Consider the following 17807-nt stretch of genomic DNA (forward strand, 5'->3'; position numbering starts at 1 on the left):
CAGATCTCATGGTAACCCAATACACAAATTTTCATATAATGACACGGACATTCCTATCCCAATATAGTGTGGCCTTACAATTCAACCAGATACGATAAAGCTGCCATCATACTGCCCATTTCGTATGCTCATATTTTGAGGAGATCATGTTAACTTGATATTGGGGCTATTTAGCACTTTGAAGTCGTGAACATGGCACATTATATATCCTTACCCCCTATACATATATCTGTCTTTCCTTCTATCTACCTTTACCGGCCTAGGTGGCGTTGTGGTTAGGCCATCGGTCTACAGGCTGGTAGGTACTGGGTTTGGATCCCAGTCGAGGCATGGGATTTTTAATCCAGATACCGACTCCAAACCCTGAGTGAGTGCTCTGCAAGGCTCAATGGGTAGGTGTAAACCACTTGCACCGACCAGTGATCCATAACTGGTTCAACAAAGGCCATGGTTTGTGCTATCCTGCCTGTGGGAAGTGCAAATAAAAGATCCCTTGCTGCTAATCGGAAAGAGGAGCCCATGTAGTGGCGGCGACAGCGGGTTTCCTCTCAAAATCTGTGTGGTCCGTAACCACCGTAAATAAAATGAGTTGAGTGCGTCGTTAAATAAAACATTTCTTTCTTTCTTTCTTTCCACAGATAATCCAAATCAAAATAAGTCCAAATGTGATGAAGATTGATTGCCTTAGAGGTGACAATCACATTTTACTTGCAGAGCCAATATCAAAAGAAATATTGGCATTAACTACCAATGGTCCTATGAGACCCCAGACAAGCAACCAGTCAGTAGACAGAAGAAGAATACGAATGGTTTAACATGAATACATGATTTTGAGGAATGAAGAGTTGATGTTGATTACATTGTTTCCTGGGATGAATGCTATGCACTGATACCACTTTATGAAAACAAATACAGTGGAAATCTCCATAATTAATCATCAAGAACATACTGCAAATAAAAAGATATTGCATGGATCGACGTGTTATCCAATGCAACTATTAAAGCAAATATGGATACAAACAGAACTGTGGTGGAAAGGTTTATTCGTGCAGTATACGTTTACCAGAATCAGTAGGGTTAATCAAATCACAGCTGCCTCGCGTTAAAATGTGCAGAAGAAAACATGTTACTCATAATCTCACAAAACAGAAGACATTTGTATTTTGGTTAGGGTGGATAATATACCTCATGTACGTATATTGATCCACGTTTATTGACTTAATGGTAACCGTATTGATGTTTGTGTGGATCTACAGGTATCCACCTTCCATATGTATGAAGAGTCGATGGAAACATTGGTACTCGTATTCTTTAAATTAGACCATTCCAGCTATTCTCATTGGCTTTCTGTACACATAAGAAATACGTCCAAATGTCCAGATGATCATCCCCAACTTTTTTGGTAATGAAAATGATAATAAATTGTGTTCTTTTAGGTCATAGTGTGAAATAGAAGACCACTATTTTTTTATCTGATTTCCAGGTACTTTATCAGAATTTAAAAAAGAGTGTTTTAATTCGTATCATATGATAATTAACACGGTAAGGATTATATACAGGACATTTGTAATTATACGCATTTCTTTTTTTCTTCTTTTAACAGTATATTCATATATTTTTAAAAATAATGATTAATATATAACAGCTGAACATAAATAGTAATTTATTATATTGTCATTGGAGCTAATATTGTATAGCTTGTACTTTTAAATGTGATACAATCAGAAACGGATAATTGGTTGCCATTTTGAATTGTGACGTCACGTGGCCAATAGGGGTCACTGCCAGGTTGGTCCTATATCAAGTTTTACTCTACACATGATGGCCTAACTGCATGCAAAGTTTCATGTTAGTATCACAGTTTGCACTATTTTACCACTATAGGTCACAACTCTACTACACTAGAGGCGTCAATCTCGCTTATAAAGTGGGAGCACGTTTTTTGGTTCGATTAAGTGATTATGTTCAGTGGCGGATCCACAAAATCCATTTATGGGGAGGCCAGTGACATGAGGTGGAATGCCAAGGGAACTTTGGGAGAGGTTTAGAAGGGGATCGTAAAAAAATGAAAATTAATATATAATAAAATTATAACTATCGCAAAATTTAGGGGGTGGGCGGGCCCCCTACCCACCCCCACACCCTCCAGATCCGCCTCTGATGTTGGTTTCATCCTGCATCACAGGCAGTATAATACAAGCATATGAATAAATACCCGCACCCCGTCCTCAATTGCTGGTATATTTTAATTACTGTTTCCCACTTTCATCCGCAATTATTGTATGAACCTTCTATAGGCCAAGGCCTAGCCCGAGTAGTGTTGATATTGTGTTGTTGTATACTTCACCTCATATTAACTGTGAATGAAAACGTGAAATTGGATTCTTTCGTCCATTCTTTAATATACTAGTACACGGCTTTGTTCTCGGATTCTCGCCCTTCGTGCGTACGTCCAGTAACCTCGTAATGTCGGACAGAGTACGACACTATCTCGTAGTAAGAGCTTCACGGTATTAACGCGGAGTTTAGCCACGCTCAGGGTACGCAAGGGAAAGTACTGGAAACAAAACAAAACAAATATAAAAAGAAAAGCCAAGATTTCGATATCCATGGTTGCTTCGCCACACTTTCATGGTACGGTGTTTATGTATATAATGTACAGTATTCTCGCCGAATAGGTTTCCAAGCGGAGAAGCAACGATTCTGTGTAACTTGTATACATATACATGTATCTGGTGTCCCCCCCCCCCCCCCCCCCACCTCCTCAATAGATAAACCTACTAAATTAAGTATGGGCACTGCAACATATTTCACACCCTATACTATATGGATATTTGTCACTTTCAGTGACAATTTTAGGCTCATGGGTCAAATATGGTTAAAATAGCAACATTTAAAATTGTAAGTAAAAAATGAGACGCCAAAAGTACCCGTAAGTGAACTTTTATCTGCCTTTGTTTCATTGAAAAGGTATTCAATATTTCCACCTGAGAACATTGTTGTACTTAGGTTATTTGGAGTTTAACATGGTTATTTGTTGTCTAACGTATGGCTATTTGGTGTTTAACATATGGCTATTTGGTGTTCAACATGGCTATTTGGTGTTTAACATATGGCTATTTGGTGTCTAACATATGGCTATTTGGTGTCTAACATATGGCTATTTGGTGTCTAACACATGGCTATTTGGTGTCTAACATGGCTATTTGGTGTTTAACATGGCTATTTGGTGTTTAACATATGACTATTTGGTGTTTAACATGGCTATTTGGTGTTTAACATATGGCTATTTGGTGTCTAACACATGGCTATGGTGTTTAACATATGGCTATTTGGTGTTTAACATATGGCTATTTGGTGTTTAACATGGCTATTTGGTGTTTAACATATGGCTATTTGGTGTCTAACATATGGTTATTTGGTGTCTTAACACATGGCTATTTGGTGTCTAACACATGGCTATTTGGTGTCTAAGATATGGCTATTTGGTGTTTAACATATGGCCATTTGGTGTCTAACACATGGCTATTTGGTGTTTAACATAGCTATTTGGTGTTTAACATATGGCTATTTGGTGTTTAACATATGGCTATTTGGTGTTTAACATATGGCTATTTGGTGTCTAACATATGGCTATTTGGTGTCTAACATGGCTATTTGGTGTCTAACACATGGCTATTTGGTGTCTAACACATGGCTATTTGGTGTCTAACACATGGTTATTTGGTGTTTAACATATGGCTATTTGGTGTTTTAACATATGGCTATTTGGTGTTTTAACATATGGCTATTTGGTGTTTAACATGGTTATTTGGTGTTTAACATATGGCTTTTTGGTGTCTAACATATGGCTATTTGGTGTCTAACATATGGCTATTTGGTGTCTAACACATGGCTATTTGGTGTCTAACACATGGCTATTTGGTGTTTAACATATGGCTATTTGGTGTTTTAACATATGGCTATTTGGTGTTTAACATGGCTATTTGGTGTTTAACATGGTTATTTGGTGTTTAACATATGTCTATTTGGTGTTTAACATGGCTATTTGGTGTTTAACATATGGCTATTTGGTGTTTAACATAGCTATTTGGTGTTTTAACATATGGCTATTTGGTGTTTTAACATATGGCTATTTGGTGTTTAACATATGGCTATTTGATGTTTAACATGGTTATTTGGTGTTTAACATATGGCTATTTGGTGTTTTAACGTATGGCTATTTGGTGTTTAACATGGTTATTTGGTGTTTAACATATGGCTATTTGTTGTTTAACATGGCTATTTGGTGTCTAACACATGGCTATTTGGTGTCTAACACATGGCTATTTGGTGTCTAACAGATGGCTATTTGGTGTCTAAGATATGGCTATTTGGTGTTTAACATGGCTATTTGGTGTTTAACATATGGCTATTTGGTGTCTAACATATGGCTATTTGGTGTTTAACATATGGCTATTTGGTGTTTAACATAGCTATTTGGTGTTTAACATATGGCTATTTGGTGTTTAACATATGGCTATTTGGTGTTTAACATGGCTATTTGGTGTTTAACATATGGCTATTTGGTGTCTAACATATGGCTATTTGGTGTTTAACATGGCTATTTGGTGTTTGACGTATGGCTATTTGTTGTTTAACATGGCTATTTGGTGTCTAACACATGGCTATTTGGTGTCTAACATATGGCTATTTGGTGTCTAACACATGGCTACTTGGTGTCTTAACACATGGCTATTTGGTGTCTAACACATGGCTATTTGGTGTCTAACACATGGCTATTTGGTGTCTAAGATATGGCTATTTGGTGTTTTAACATGGCTATTTGGTGTTTAACATGGTTATTTGGTGTTTAACATATGGCTATTTGGTGTTTAACATGGTTATTTGGTGTTTAACATATGGCTATTTGGTGTTTAACATGGCTATTTGGTGTTTAACATGGTTATTTGGTGTTTAACATATGGCGTTTAACATAGCTATTTGGTGTTTTAACATATGGCTATTTGGTGTTTAACATATGGCTATTTGATGTTTAACATGGTTATTTGGTGTTTAACATATGGCTATTTGGTGTTTTAACATATGGCTATTTGGTGTTTAACATGATTATTTGGTGTTTAACATATCGTTATTTCGACTCTTGGTCGAGAAAACCCGAAGTCACCAGATACCCTATGCCTACCGATAAAGCGACAATTAGTTGATGTTTTAGGTACACATTTCCACAGACAAGATAAACCAATATACGGAAACACAAGTAATAAGCGTACGGGGGTGGGTGGGTAGGTCTGGAGCAAATCCTCAAATTGAGATATTTGGGCAAAATTAGCTATCATGAAGCTTTTCACCATGCCTTTATTCTGCCCACGATATTAGTTGTAATCCTTGTAAAAATGCGCATACTTACCTGGACAGTGACCTTCTGGTTTACTGCAGAAACATTTCTGCAAAAGAACCAGCTGTACCATTGGTTTTAGAGCAGAACGTGTTGCAAACTGCAGCTGGTGTGTGTGTGTGTGTGTGTGTGTGTCTGTGTGTGTGTGTGTGTGTCTGTGTGTGTGTGTGTGTGTCTGTGTGTGTGTGTGTCTGTCTGTGTGTGTGTGTGTGTGTGTGTGTGTGTCTGTGTGTGTGTGTGTCTGTGTGTGTGTGTGTGTGTGTGTGTGTGTGTGTCTGTGTGTGTGTGTGTGTGTGCAAGGTTAGCACAGGCTTGAAAAGGCCTTGAATTTGAGGTTCAGTCTTGAAAAGGTCTTGAAACTGAAAATAGCCATGAAAAGGCCTTGAAAAGCCCTTGAATTTAGTAGATAATCATATGTAGTGAATTATATATTTTAATAAACTTATAATTATTATTATTTGATATATTTAAAAATAATAATCCACAAATAAACAGTTTCTCTCTCTCTCTCTCTCTCTCTCTCTCTCTCTCTCTCTCTCTCTCTCTCTCTCTCTCTCTCTCTCTCTCTCATTTAACCTTAAATAATCAGCATGCAAGACTAACATAAATATGTTTACACAGATATTTTGATAAACGAAATATTTAGTCAAACAGGCGCATGTACAGGACATTGTGTAGAGGAAGTCTAGACTGGCTAGTGGTGTTTTTAGGGGAGGGGTCGGGTCATGCGTCCCAAGAATTACACTGAAAACAAACATAATGTAGCACGTGGGGAAGGGGACTGTTTTGATCGGAATATTACATATAGTCCGTCCTATCCTACACAAATGTTTTGTTGTTTTTGTAAATAATTTAAGTTTGGTTTGACGTAATAATAAAAATAAAAGTTTTTTGGAAATAACTAAAATACCGGTATACTATTTTTGTATTTAAAAAACAAGCGGCTCAGAAATAAATAATGAAAAATGCGTTTCCCGTAATCAATCTTTATTTTTAAAGCATAGGTGGGGACATTTATGATGCCAGGGACTGGCATGCATAAATCACAGCAGAACATTCACAAAAAACTGTGGCCATCGGCTATCAAGAAGAAAGCGGAACGCACCGGAAGTGGTTAGGGGACGTAACTCTGCCTATTTGTTTCTCGCGAATTTCTAATAGAGGCTATGGAAAGTTACTTTAAAATCGATGACGAAATTGTTTTGCACGGTATGAAATAAAGAGTTATTTCCTTTTGACAGTCGGTAATTTCCGTGCCGTAACATGCCGAAAGCATGTGTGCAAATGGAGGCAACAGAAGCCAGTGTTTCCTGTTTTAAAAATAGGTATTACTTGAAAATAATGGGGACAACTATTTTTAACCGCAAGTGGTTATCCGAATATGATTTGTAAGGAGCCTTGAAAAAGGTTTTTGCTGACTTGAAAAAGCCTTAAAAAGGCCTTGAATTTTAGTGGTGAGTGGCTGTATGAACCATGGTGTGTGTGTGTGTGTGTGTGTGTGTGTGTGTGTGTGTGTGTGTGAAATAAACTTGTGGAATTATCAGGTGGGGTACGGACAAGCTCTTGCGCTGCGCGAGTCTCGTGTGCGATTCGCTGGCATCCTAGTTCGAACGGACGTAGAAAGTAAGACAATTATTATTTATTGACTTAATGTGCACCTAGCACTAGCATCCTGGTGTAATAATGCATTTAGAAACCTACTAGTGTGCTACATTATCACACGTTCTATTTTCAATAAGGAGAAACATTAAAATACGGAAGCCAGTTAGTGCCACTTGAAAGTCAAATTTTTATCTCGTAATTACGAGATAACTTCACACTAACCTTCACATATACTCTTTAAAAAAGTAGGGGAACTCTAGTACTAATTTACAATTGTAAGGATAATTAACTGTGGGGAATGGTTATATGATAATAGTGAATTAATTGGGCAAACATTACAACCGGTGTAGCATTTAATTTGCACTCCTCTAGAATATGCACTCATTATTATACATATAATATACACTCTCCATTCATTGTTATACATATAATATGCACTCTCCATTTATTACTATATACTATGTAAATATAACCTACCCTCAACATTTATTGTTTACAATACATATAATCTGCACTTCCCGTTCATTATTATACACTTAATCTAGACAACACATTCCGTATTATATGTATAGTAATGAATGTGCAGTGTAGATCATATATATATAATCATAATTGTGGAATGCAGAATACATTTATATTGATGAATGCAGAGTGTAGGTTGTATAAATAATAAAAGAAAACTGTGTAAATCATGTGCATAATAAAACATATGGAGTGTAGATTGTATATATTATAATAAATGTGAAGTGTATGCTAATAAAACATATGGAGTGTAGATTGTATATATTATAATAAATGTGAAGTGTATGCTAATAAAACATATGGAGTGTAGATTGTATATATTATAATAAATGTGAAGTGTATGCTAATAAAACATATGGAGTGTAGATTGTATATATTATAATAAATGTGAAGTGTATGCTAATAAAACATATGGAGTGTAGATTGTATATATTATAATAAATGTGAAGTGTATGCTAATAAAACATATGGAGTGTAGATTGTATATATTATAATAAATGTGAAGTGTATGCTAATAAAACATATGGAGTGTAGATTGTATATATTATAATAAATGTGAAGTGTATGCTAATAAAACATATGGAGTGTAGATTGTATATATTATAATAAATGTGAAGTGTATGCTAATAAAACATATGGAGTGTAGATTGTATATATTATAATAAATGTGAAGTGTATGCTAATAAAACATATGGAGTGTAGATTGTATATATTATAATAAATGTGAAGTGTATGCTAATAAAACATATGGAGTGTAGATTGTATATATTATAATAAATGTGAAGTGTATGCTAATAAAACATATGGAGTGTAGATTGTATATATTATAATAAATGTGAAGTGTATGCTAATGCATCTGTTGTGTAGATTATATGTATAATAATGAATAGGGTGTGTACATATATACACTAATGAATGCGGAATGCATATTAATGGTGAATAGTAATGAATATGGAGTGTAGATTATATGTATAACAAGCATTCTGAGAGTACTACTAAGCAATGCATGTTCTCTACAGGGCCCAACAAGTGTGTGTATCTCCTAAGATCAAGGGCTAAAAAACTGTAAAATGGGTCACAACAGTCAAACTTGATCTTTAATAATACATGATAAAGATATAACCCAAATTTCAGCTCAATATATTGAGGTATTGCTAAAAATGGGTAAATCGTCATGAAAGTCAAACGATCTGTAAAGCTACACACAAAAGTTCAGCTGAATATGTTGAGGTATTGCAAAACAAAAAAATCGAATTTGTTTGTCATATCTCCTTAGTTCAGGGGCAATAACTCCATAAGAATTGGTAAATCATTATGAAAGTCATAATAGTATATGATAAAGCTATATACAAAACTTCAGCTCAATATATTGAGGCATTGTAAAACGAATTGTCCTATCTCCTAATTTCAAGGGTCATATCTCTGTTAAAAATAGGTAAATCACCAAGAACGTCAAACTTGATCTGTAATGGTACACTATAAATCTATACGCAAAATTTCAACTAAGTACACTGAGGCATTGGTAGGGTGGGGGAGGAGTCTGGAAAACAAATTTCCGTATACTAAGTTCAAGGATCACAATTCAGTCAAAATGTGAAAATCGTCATGAAAATCAACCTTGATATGTAATGGTACATGATAAAATTATATACAAAATTTTAGCGCAATATCTCGAGGAATTGTGAAAACCCCCACCCAGAAATCTTTATGTTGGACAGATGGAAAGACAAAAATACGAAGATGAAACCTACAACCCCCTCCGGTTGGGACCGATAGTGGTCTAATAATGAATGTAGATTATATTCATTGAATAGCACTTAAATTATTATCAATCCCAAGTTCTTTTAAGAAACAATTAATGTATTCAATATTTAAACATAGTAGTGAAGAATGCATATTATGTTTGTAATAATAACCAGGGGAGTGCAAATAATTGAAGGGGAGTGTATATTATATGTATAATAATAACTGGGGGAATGCAAATTATACGTATAATAATGACTGGGGAGTGCAAATTAAATGCTACACCGGTTGTAATGTTTTCCCAATTAATTCACTATTATCATATAACCATTCCCCACAGTTAATTATCCTTACAATTTTGACAATTGTAAATTCTTATTAGAGTTCCCCTACTTTTTGAGTATATGTGAAGGTTAGTGTGAAGTTATCTCGTAATTACGAGTTAGTTATCTCACTTTCAAGTGGCACTAACTGGCTTCCGTATTAAAATATTGTTTGGACCCACCGAAAAAAGTCTGATTTCCAAAGGATTTCCAAAGGATGGAAAGGATTGCATTGGGCCCAATCTAATTAGCCAAAATTAGCTCCACTATCGCTACATGTGGATCTAACACCAGCCAATTGGAGCTCATGTCCACCAATCAAAACCTTACTTGCAGAACCTGCCTCCGGTTCCTCCTCTTGATTTAAAACTCAAGGTTACAACTGCGTGTCCCCAATGTCAATGCGGTACTTGACTAGTGGGCCAAGTACACGCAACACAGCCCCCAGGGTGGGGGGGGAGAAATCACCACGTTCTTAGACAACTTCATTGTCTGAAGGTCGATAATAATTTAAATATTGACCAATCACACTTCGCCTTTTATAACGTTATTTGGGAGCATACAAATTCTAAAAATATCGGGCGAGTCTATTTTAGTGGCCGCAGTACAGCGAACCATAACAATACGTACGGGGTGGGTTATCAGTCTTCAATTTTACATTAAAAATTATTTATTTATTTATAGAATAAAAAAAAAACTAAATCAGTCTTCAGTTTTACATTACAAATTATTTATTTTATAAAATAAAACATGTTTTAAGGCATTCGTAATTAACACGAAACATGTCGTATACCCTCAGGATAATTCGGGATGTTTTCAAATTATTTTTAAATTACTGGCAGGATTCTGCAAGTAAGGTTTTGATTGGTGGACATGAGCTCCAACTGGCTGGTGTTAGATCCACATGTAATAGTGGAGCTAATTTTAATTAGATTGGCATTGGCCAGGCACGCCACTTGCGTTACAGCCTTGTTTTGTGTGTGACACGTCACTTTCCTAATTAGTACTTTTTGAGGGAATTCCATATAAAATTTCACCCATCGATGTGATCTTATGCAATAAATATTTTACAAAGGAAATTTTAAATAGAAAAAAAATGTAATTATAATAAATTTAATTAATAATTCTGTATTTAAATAATAGAAAAAGAAATCCCAGCTTATTTGGAAACAGACATAAAAAAACAAAATAATAATAATAAAAAAGAAAAGAAAAAAAAAAAAAAGAAGCAAAATAAAGCAATAAAACGAAATAATTTTAAAATCTTATTAAGATCTCGGTATCTTATCATTCCATGGAACATTTTGTTTTCAAAATCTTGATTAGTGGTATTTCTTGTCGATTGAAAATTGATTAGCAACTACTGTTTAATATTTTAAATTTGTGTAGCGATCTCTAATACTTGTGTAGCAAATCACGACGCGATACTGAACAAAATGATACCTGCATTTTATCTCCCTCTTCTCTCTCACTGTTTTTCCTTTCTTATTTTATTTTTCAAAAATCTAAACATATCTTTATGAATGCTATGATTATATTATATATTTGTTTAATTTGATATATTTGATGACGTTAAAAGCATATTGGAAGGCAGTGATTCGGGGCTTCCTAAGCCTGACATTGTCTCTGATGTGGGGATAATACAATTTATAATTAAAAACTACTGGCATCTACAAAGTGATATTGAACATTTAAGGCAGCCTGCTTGAAATTTTATTAGTAAGGTGTGTGCCCCAACGGACAAAATGACCACGTGCCAATATTGGCAGTCTACGTTGGGCCAGCGGTACGGTTTACGTTGGGCCAGCGGTACGGTTTACGTTGGGCCAACTTTGGGCCAACTGTGGTGTGCTATCTGGAAAGTTTAATAGAGATGTTTCAATATTTGTTAGAATAGTAATTAGTAACAAAGCAGAAGCAGTTATGTTACAGGTCATTGATTGTTAAAAGGTTCAACCAGACTACTACTGCTACTACAACAGCAACAACAACTACTACTACTATTTCTACAACTAACTATACTACGTCTGCTACTACTACTACTACCCCCAAAAAAACAACAACAACCAAACAAAACCCCAAAGTTTTAAACAGATGTTTTAATATTTCTTGAAGCACTACTACTACTACTACTATTACTACTACTTAGTACTACTAACTATACTACGTCTATTACTACAACACCACCCCCCCCCCCCCCCCCCAAACCCAATACACACACAAAAAAACCAACCCCAAACAAAAAACAAACCATTTAATAGAGGTGTTTCAATGTTGGTTAGAATAGTAATTAGTGACAAAGTAGAAGCAGTTATGTTACAGGTCATTGACTGTTACAATGTTCAACCAGACGAGTGAGGTATGCCCTGATGTGACCCCGGTGTGACCCCGATATGCACCATGGGTCGATAATACAAAAGTGAAGTTTTTTTTCCATGCACTAACGACGGGTATTTTAAAGCACCGCGGTTCGCGAAGCAGGTATTTTATCCGACGTAGCCTGCTGCTGAAAAATGAAGGAAATGTTTTTATTTAACGACGCACTCAACACATTTTATTTACGGTTATATGACGCCGGACATGAGGTTATGGACGACCACAACATAAATTGAGAGAGGAAACCTGCTGTCACCACTTCATGAGCTACTCTTTTCGATTAGCAGCAAGGGATCTTTTATATGCACCATCCCACAGGTAGGATAACACATACCACGGCCTTTGATATACCATTCGTGGTGCACTGGCTGGAACGAGAAATGGGCCCACCGACGGTGTTCGATCCCAGACCGACCGCTCATCAAGCGAATGCTTTACCATTAGGCTACGTCTCTCCCTACTCCTGATCAGTAATAGTGTGTGGGTTTCTGCATCTACCGGAGTGCGGCACTTGGTGCATATAAAATATTCCTTGCTACTAATGGAAAAATGTAGCGGGTTTCCTCTCCAAGGCTATATGCCAAAATTACCTAATGTTTGACATCCAAAAGCTGATTATTAAAAAAATCAAAGGTCCTCTAGTGGTGTGGTTCAACAAAACAGACAGGATAACACATACTACGGCCTTTGATATACCTGTCGTGGGGCACTGGCTGGAACTAGAAATAGCCCAATGGACCCATTTACAGGGATCGATCCCAAACCGACAGTATCAAGGGAGCGCTTTACCACTACATCCCGCTCCCTGACTGAACTTTGACCTGAAGTTCGCATCAACCAGGCGAAAGGAAGGAAATGTTTTATTTAACGACGCACTCAACACATTTTGTGTACGGTTATATGACGTCGGACAATCGGGCGAAAGTAAAGTTTGTTTTATTTAACGACGCCACTGGAGCACATTGATTTTTTTTTATCTTATCATCGGCTATTGGACGTCAAACATATGGTCATTCTGACACTATTTTTTTTAGAGGAAACCTGCTGTCGCCACATAGGCTACTCTTTTACGACATGCAGCAAGGGATCTTTTATTTGCGCTTCCCACAGGCAGGATAGCACAAATCATGGCCTTTGTTGAACCAGTTATGGATCACTGGTCGGTGCAAATGGTTTATACCTACCCATTGAGCCTTGCGGAGCATTCACTCAGGGTGTGGAGTCGGTATCTGGATTAAAAATCCCATGCCTCGACTGGGATCCGAAACCAGTACCTACCAGCCTGTAGACCGATGGCCTAACCACGACGCCACCGAGGCCGGTCCATACGTATCATGTCATGATATGTATTATGAGCATTTTTGCATCGTAATATATCGCGATATCGCAATGTTGGTATCCTTTATCACAATACGTTAAATAAGATATTATTTACAACAAAATCAACAATATTTCGAGGGAAAAAATAGAAAGATACATGATACAAGATGAAGTGTCAGAATGGCCACATGTTTGACGTCCAATACCCGATGATAAGATAAAAAAATCAATGTGCTCTAGTGGCGTCGTTAAATAAAACAAAGTTTACTTTTGATACGTATGGTGATAAATGTTACCAACATCGCGATATATCGCCGAAAAAAAATCTCATTATATCCATACCTATGGACCGGTACTCGAAGGCTTGATGTTTCATATAAGTGGACCTCTAGATGCCGGTAAACGAGTCCATTGTGTACTACGCGTATATTGGTGTCTGGTGTCCTTTAGTGTACGAGTATTTAATTTCATTGAGCCGTGAAGGCTATAAAGTAAACAAAACCATGGTGGCGTGACTGATAAATCCAAAAAGTGTGCTCTTTCGAATTTATTTTCTTGCTTATATCCGATTAGGGTTCATGCACGCTGTCCTGGACACACACCTTAGCTGTCTGGCCTATCTGTCTCGGGCAGTGGATTAGTAGTTAGTTGTTAGTCAGAGAGAGGTCAGTGTAGTGGCCTTACACCTACTCATTGACTGGTTAAACTCGCTCTGTGTTGGACCTGGTACCGGGATGCGAACCCGGTACCTACCAGCCTGAAATCGAATGGTCAGTAGATTGTGTTCTGTACCCGCGTGTCTTTAAAAATCTAAAATACACACTAACTATAAATTAACAGGTGTGGTTAATAAGGTACTGGGTTCGGATCCCCGTCACAACTCCATCCCAGAGTGAGTACGCATCTTCAACGTGTCAGACAACCATACTGACTTCACTATCACTGACCACTAAAGAATATAGTGATGGAAAGAAATAAGGATAACACCGACACTAACGGCAACCAAAGTCCTCATTCATATTGTTGCGAAGTCAACCGTGTTACTGGCAGTCACTCCCATATTAATTACTGATATTTAATATTTGTATTTTATACAGACATGACGGTGCTACTAATGAATTAATTGACCTCCAGTACCACGGTTTTCCTTATTTCATTCTCTCAGTTACATGCACAGTGGCTATCCCAAAAGTGATTACCACCCCCCACCCCACACACCACACACACACACACAACCATGATATGGTTGATATAAACCAGTCATATTGAAGTAACCCTCCCCCAAACCCCCCTCCCCCAAAAAAAAACAAAAAAAAAAAAAAAAAAAAACAAAACAAAACAAAACAAACATAAACAAACAAAAACACCCGGAAAAAAAAAAAGACCCCCCCCCCCCCCCCCCTACCCCCAAGAATATAAAAGCCCAACCTAAAACAAATAAAAGGTAGGCTCTCCTAATTAGTTTAACACCACCATTAGAGCACATTGATTTATTAATCGTCGGGTATTGGATGTCAAACATTTTCGTAATTGTTTTCATATAGTCTTAGGCCCAAAACACACAGAGAGAGGGATCTTTTATATGCACCATCCTACAGACAGGATATCATATATCACGGTCTTTGATATACCAGTCGTGGTGCACTGGCTAGAACGAGAAATAGTCCAATGGGCCAACCGACGGGGATCGATCCTAAACCGACCACGCATCAGGCAAGCGCTTTACCACAGGACTACGTCCCGCCCCTCTTTCTTATTAAGTTGTGTGATCATAAAGAGGCTTTCGTTGCGTTATTCATCTTTGTATCCAACCGGCCTCGGTGGCGTCGTGGCAGGCCATCGGTAGGTAGGTACTGGGTTCGGATCCCAGTCGAGGCATGGGATTTTTAATCCAGATACCGACTCCAAACCCTGAGTGAGTGCTCCGCAAGGCTCAATGGGTAGGTGTAAACCACTTGCACCGACCAGTGATCCATAACTGGTTCAACAAAGGCCATGGTTTGTGCTATCCTGCCTGTGGGAAGCGCAAATAAAAGGTCCCTTGCTGCTAATCGGAAGAGTAGCCCATGCAGTGGCGACAGCGGGTTTCCTCTCAAAATCTGTGTGGTCCTTAACCATACGTCTGACGCCATATAACCGTAAATAAAATGTGTTGAGTGCGTCGTTAAATAAAACATTTCTTTCTTTCTTTGTATCCAATATTTAGCACGCTGTGTGTACAATGTTCGGTGGTATAGTTATTAAACCGTTGAAGTAAGAAGTAAGGCCCCTATATCGACTTCTCTCTCACTAACCACTAAATCACTCTTATTGGCAGACAGTCCAGATAGTTTAGATGTGTGCACAGGACAGTGTGTTTGAACCTTAATTGGATATAGGCACAAAAATAAGTATAAACAGATAACAAACGGAACTCGATTAAATAAGCGAGCAAAAGGATCCTTGCGTTTTGCGACATCGGGCAAGTACAAAGATGGCAGGCGGCAGTGCAGATCAAAAGCGGAGAAACCATCAAGAGTGGAAATTTAAAATGGTTTTGTGTATTATGTTATAGATTAATCAACCATGTTCCGAACAACACTTGAGATTCCCAACAAGCGCAGTTCCACAATCGTGGCGCCGAAAGGTATCCATAACCGCCGGAAGTCTCTGCCGGACATGCGCATTCCATGTTGGTCGTATGGGCCGAAGAGGACACGCCCACCTGCAACACATCGAGATCTTGATTGGATGAAACAGGCGGCAAAGGAGATGGAGAAGGCGATGAAAGAGTTCAACAAGAGAAAGCAGGAACACAACGAAGAGGAGACAAGTAAGTGTATGTATATATATATATATATATATATATATATATATATATATATATATATATATATAGTAAGAACTGTTCGTACTTTGTTCTCTTGATTGTAACGTAACATTAGTAACTCAAATCTTTTAAAATTGAGTTAATCTCATCATTCTGAACATTTTGATAGCAGACATGACATCGTTCGATTCATTTTGTTATGCAAACCTTGAAAATAAGATAGTACCAAAAGCAGAACCTTTTCAGTGACCTACACTGAATTAAAGGGACAGACCCTAGTTTCAACCCGTGGAAATTAACACTACGTTTAGTTAATCTACAAACCTGTAACACATTTGGATAAAGATACAATGGAGTGAAACATGAGTCTGTGACTTTGAAATGGTAAAATTCCCTTTAAAAATAGACTAAAACTCGACTCCATAACTGTTACTTCTCAGACGCACGTGTGTTTTTAAAAATATGAGAAAGGCATTTTGTGATATTAAAAACACCAGGATCACCAAAACACGAACATGGATAATCAAAACAATAAAATCTAAGCATAGTATGATTTCTGTTATCAAAAGCGGCTCTAATAGTAAAAAAGTATGCCTTAGTGTTGAAAAACTAGGGTATGTCGCTTTAAAGAGGTTGACATCGGGAATCTTCTTCAGGAAGGTCTTAAGTTTAAAAAAAAACCCCACAAGGCAACCTTTTACGGCACAACGTGTCTACAAACTCAAAACTCGGGACCCGTGCTCCCCGACTTTAGTCTGTAATAACTGGGACTGGGATAGGTAAACAAAGAAAGATAAATAGAAATATTTATGATATATAATTATCACACAGACAGGCGTCTAGAGAGACAAGGTAAACGACATATATACATGGATTGAGACGGATAGATGAAACTTATCTAACTAATCAAAAGAGAACTTCTAATGTAAATGACATTGTTGCGAGTTTGTTCTGGTGCCAAAACACACCAGCCCCTGCCCCCTTTAGTATGAACACAAAAAAAGAAGAAGATCAATTCGTTGGCCAAAAAACAAACACGTAATAAGCATATTTGTTACATTTCTCAAAATATATCGATGTCTGTTCTTTATGAAAACATCAACATTTAATATAAAATCCTTCAAGAAGAAGTTTGTTTTGTTTAACGACACCACTGGAGCACATTGATAATTAATTAATCATTGACTATTGGACTCGTAGTCATCAGAGGAAACCCGCTATATTTTGCCAGTGCAGGGAGGGATCTTTTATATACACTTTCCCAAAGACAAGAAAGCACATACCACGGCCTTTGACACTTGTGGTGCACTGGTTGGAACGAGAAAAAGTCCAATCAGTTGAATGGATCCACTAAAAATCGTTCATATGCACATGACATGGACCAGTTTAAGTGATGGCAATGACAAACGCCCCATTCAGTTTTACCATACACAAACGCCGAATTGAAATACACGGAGAGCAGGCTTACTATATGAATTCAAGTTAAAGTTGTTTAACGTGCTCATTCAGAGCAAACTGTTATACCACACGCCTGTCGTGAGCGCATGTTCCGAGTACTGCCATTTATTGAGAGACCGTTGGATAGCATTTATCGAACGACAAAGAGCGAGCTGAATACGTTTCTAAAAAGTACTAGTAAGATAAATTGGATGCATAAATTTTGAAACAAGTGAAACATTCTATTTATTACATCTCCTTAAAAAACCCAACCAGG

At 37.2% G+C, this 17807-nt stretch overlaps 1 protein-coding gene across 1 annotated transcript in view; it reads left to right on the forward strand.

The window, feature by feature from the left end:
- Positions 1 to 6868: 6868 nt before the first annotated feature.
- LOC121389177 overlaps positions 6869 to 17807 on the forward strand; it is a 65843-nt gene continuing 54904 nt past the window's right edge. Inside the window, exons 1-2 of the mRNA XM_041520783.1 lie at positions 6869 to 7021; positions 15839 to 16096. Of these exons, the coding sequence (XP_041376717.1) occupies positions 15850 to 16096 (247 nt within the window). The 5' untranslated portion in view covers positions 6869 to 7021; positions 15839 to 15849. The remainder of the gene's footprint in view (positions 7022 to 15838; positions 16097 to 17807) is intronic.

This window comes from Gigantopelta aegis, chromosome 14 (assembly GCF_016097555.1).
Source record: "Gigantopelta aegis isolate Gae_Host chromosome 14, Gae_host_genome, whole genome shotgun sequence".
Lineage (NCBI taxonomy): Eukaryota > Metazoa > Mollusca > Gastropoda > Neomphalida > Peltospiridae > Gigantopelta > Gigantopelta aegis.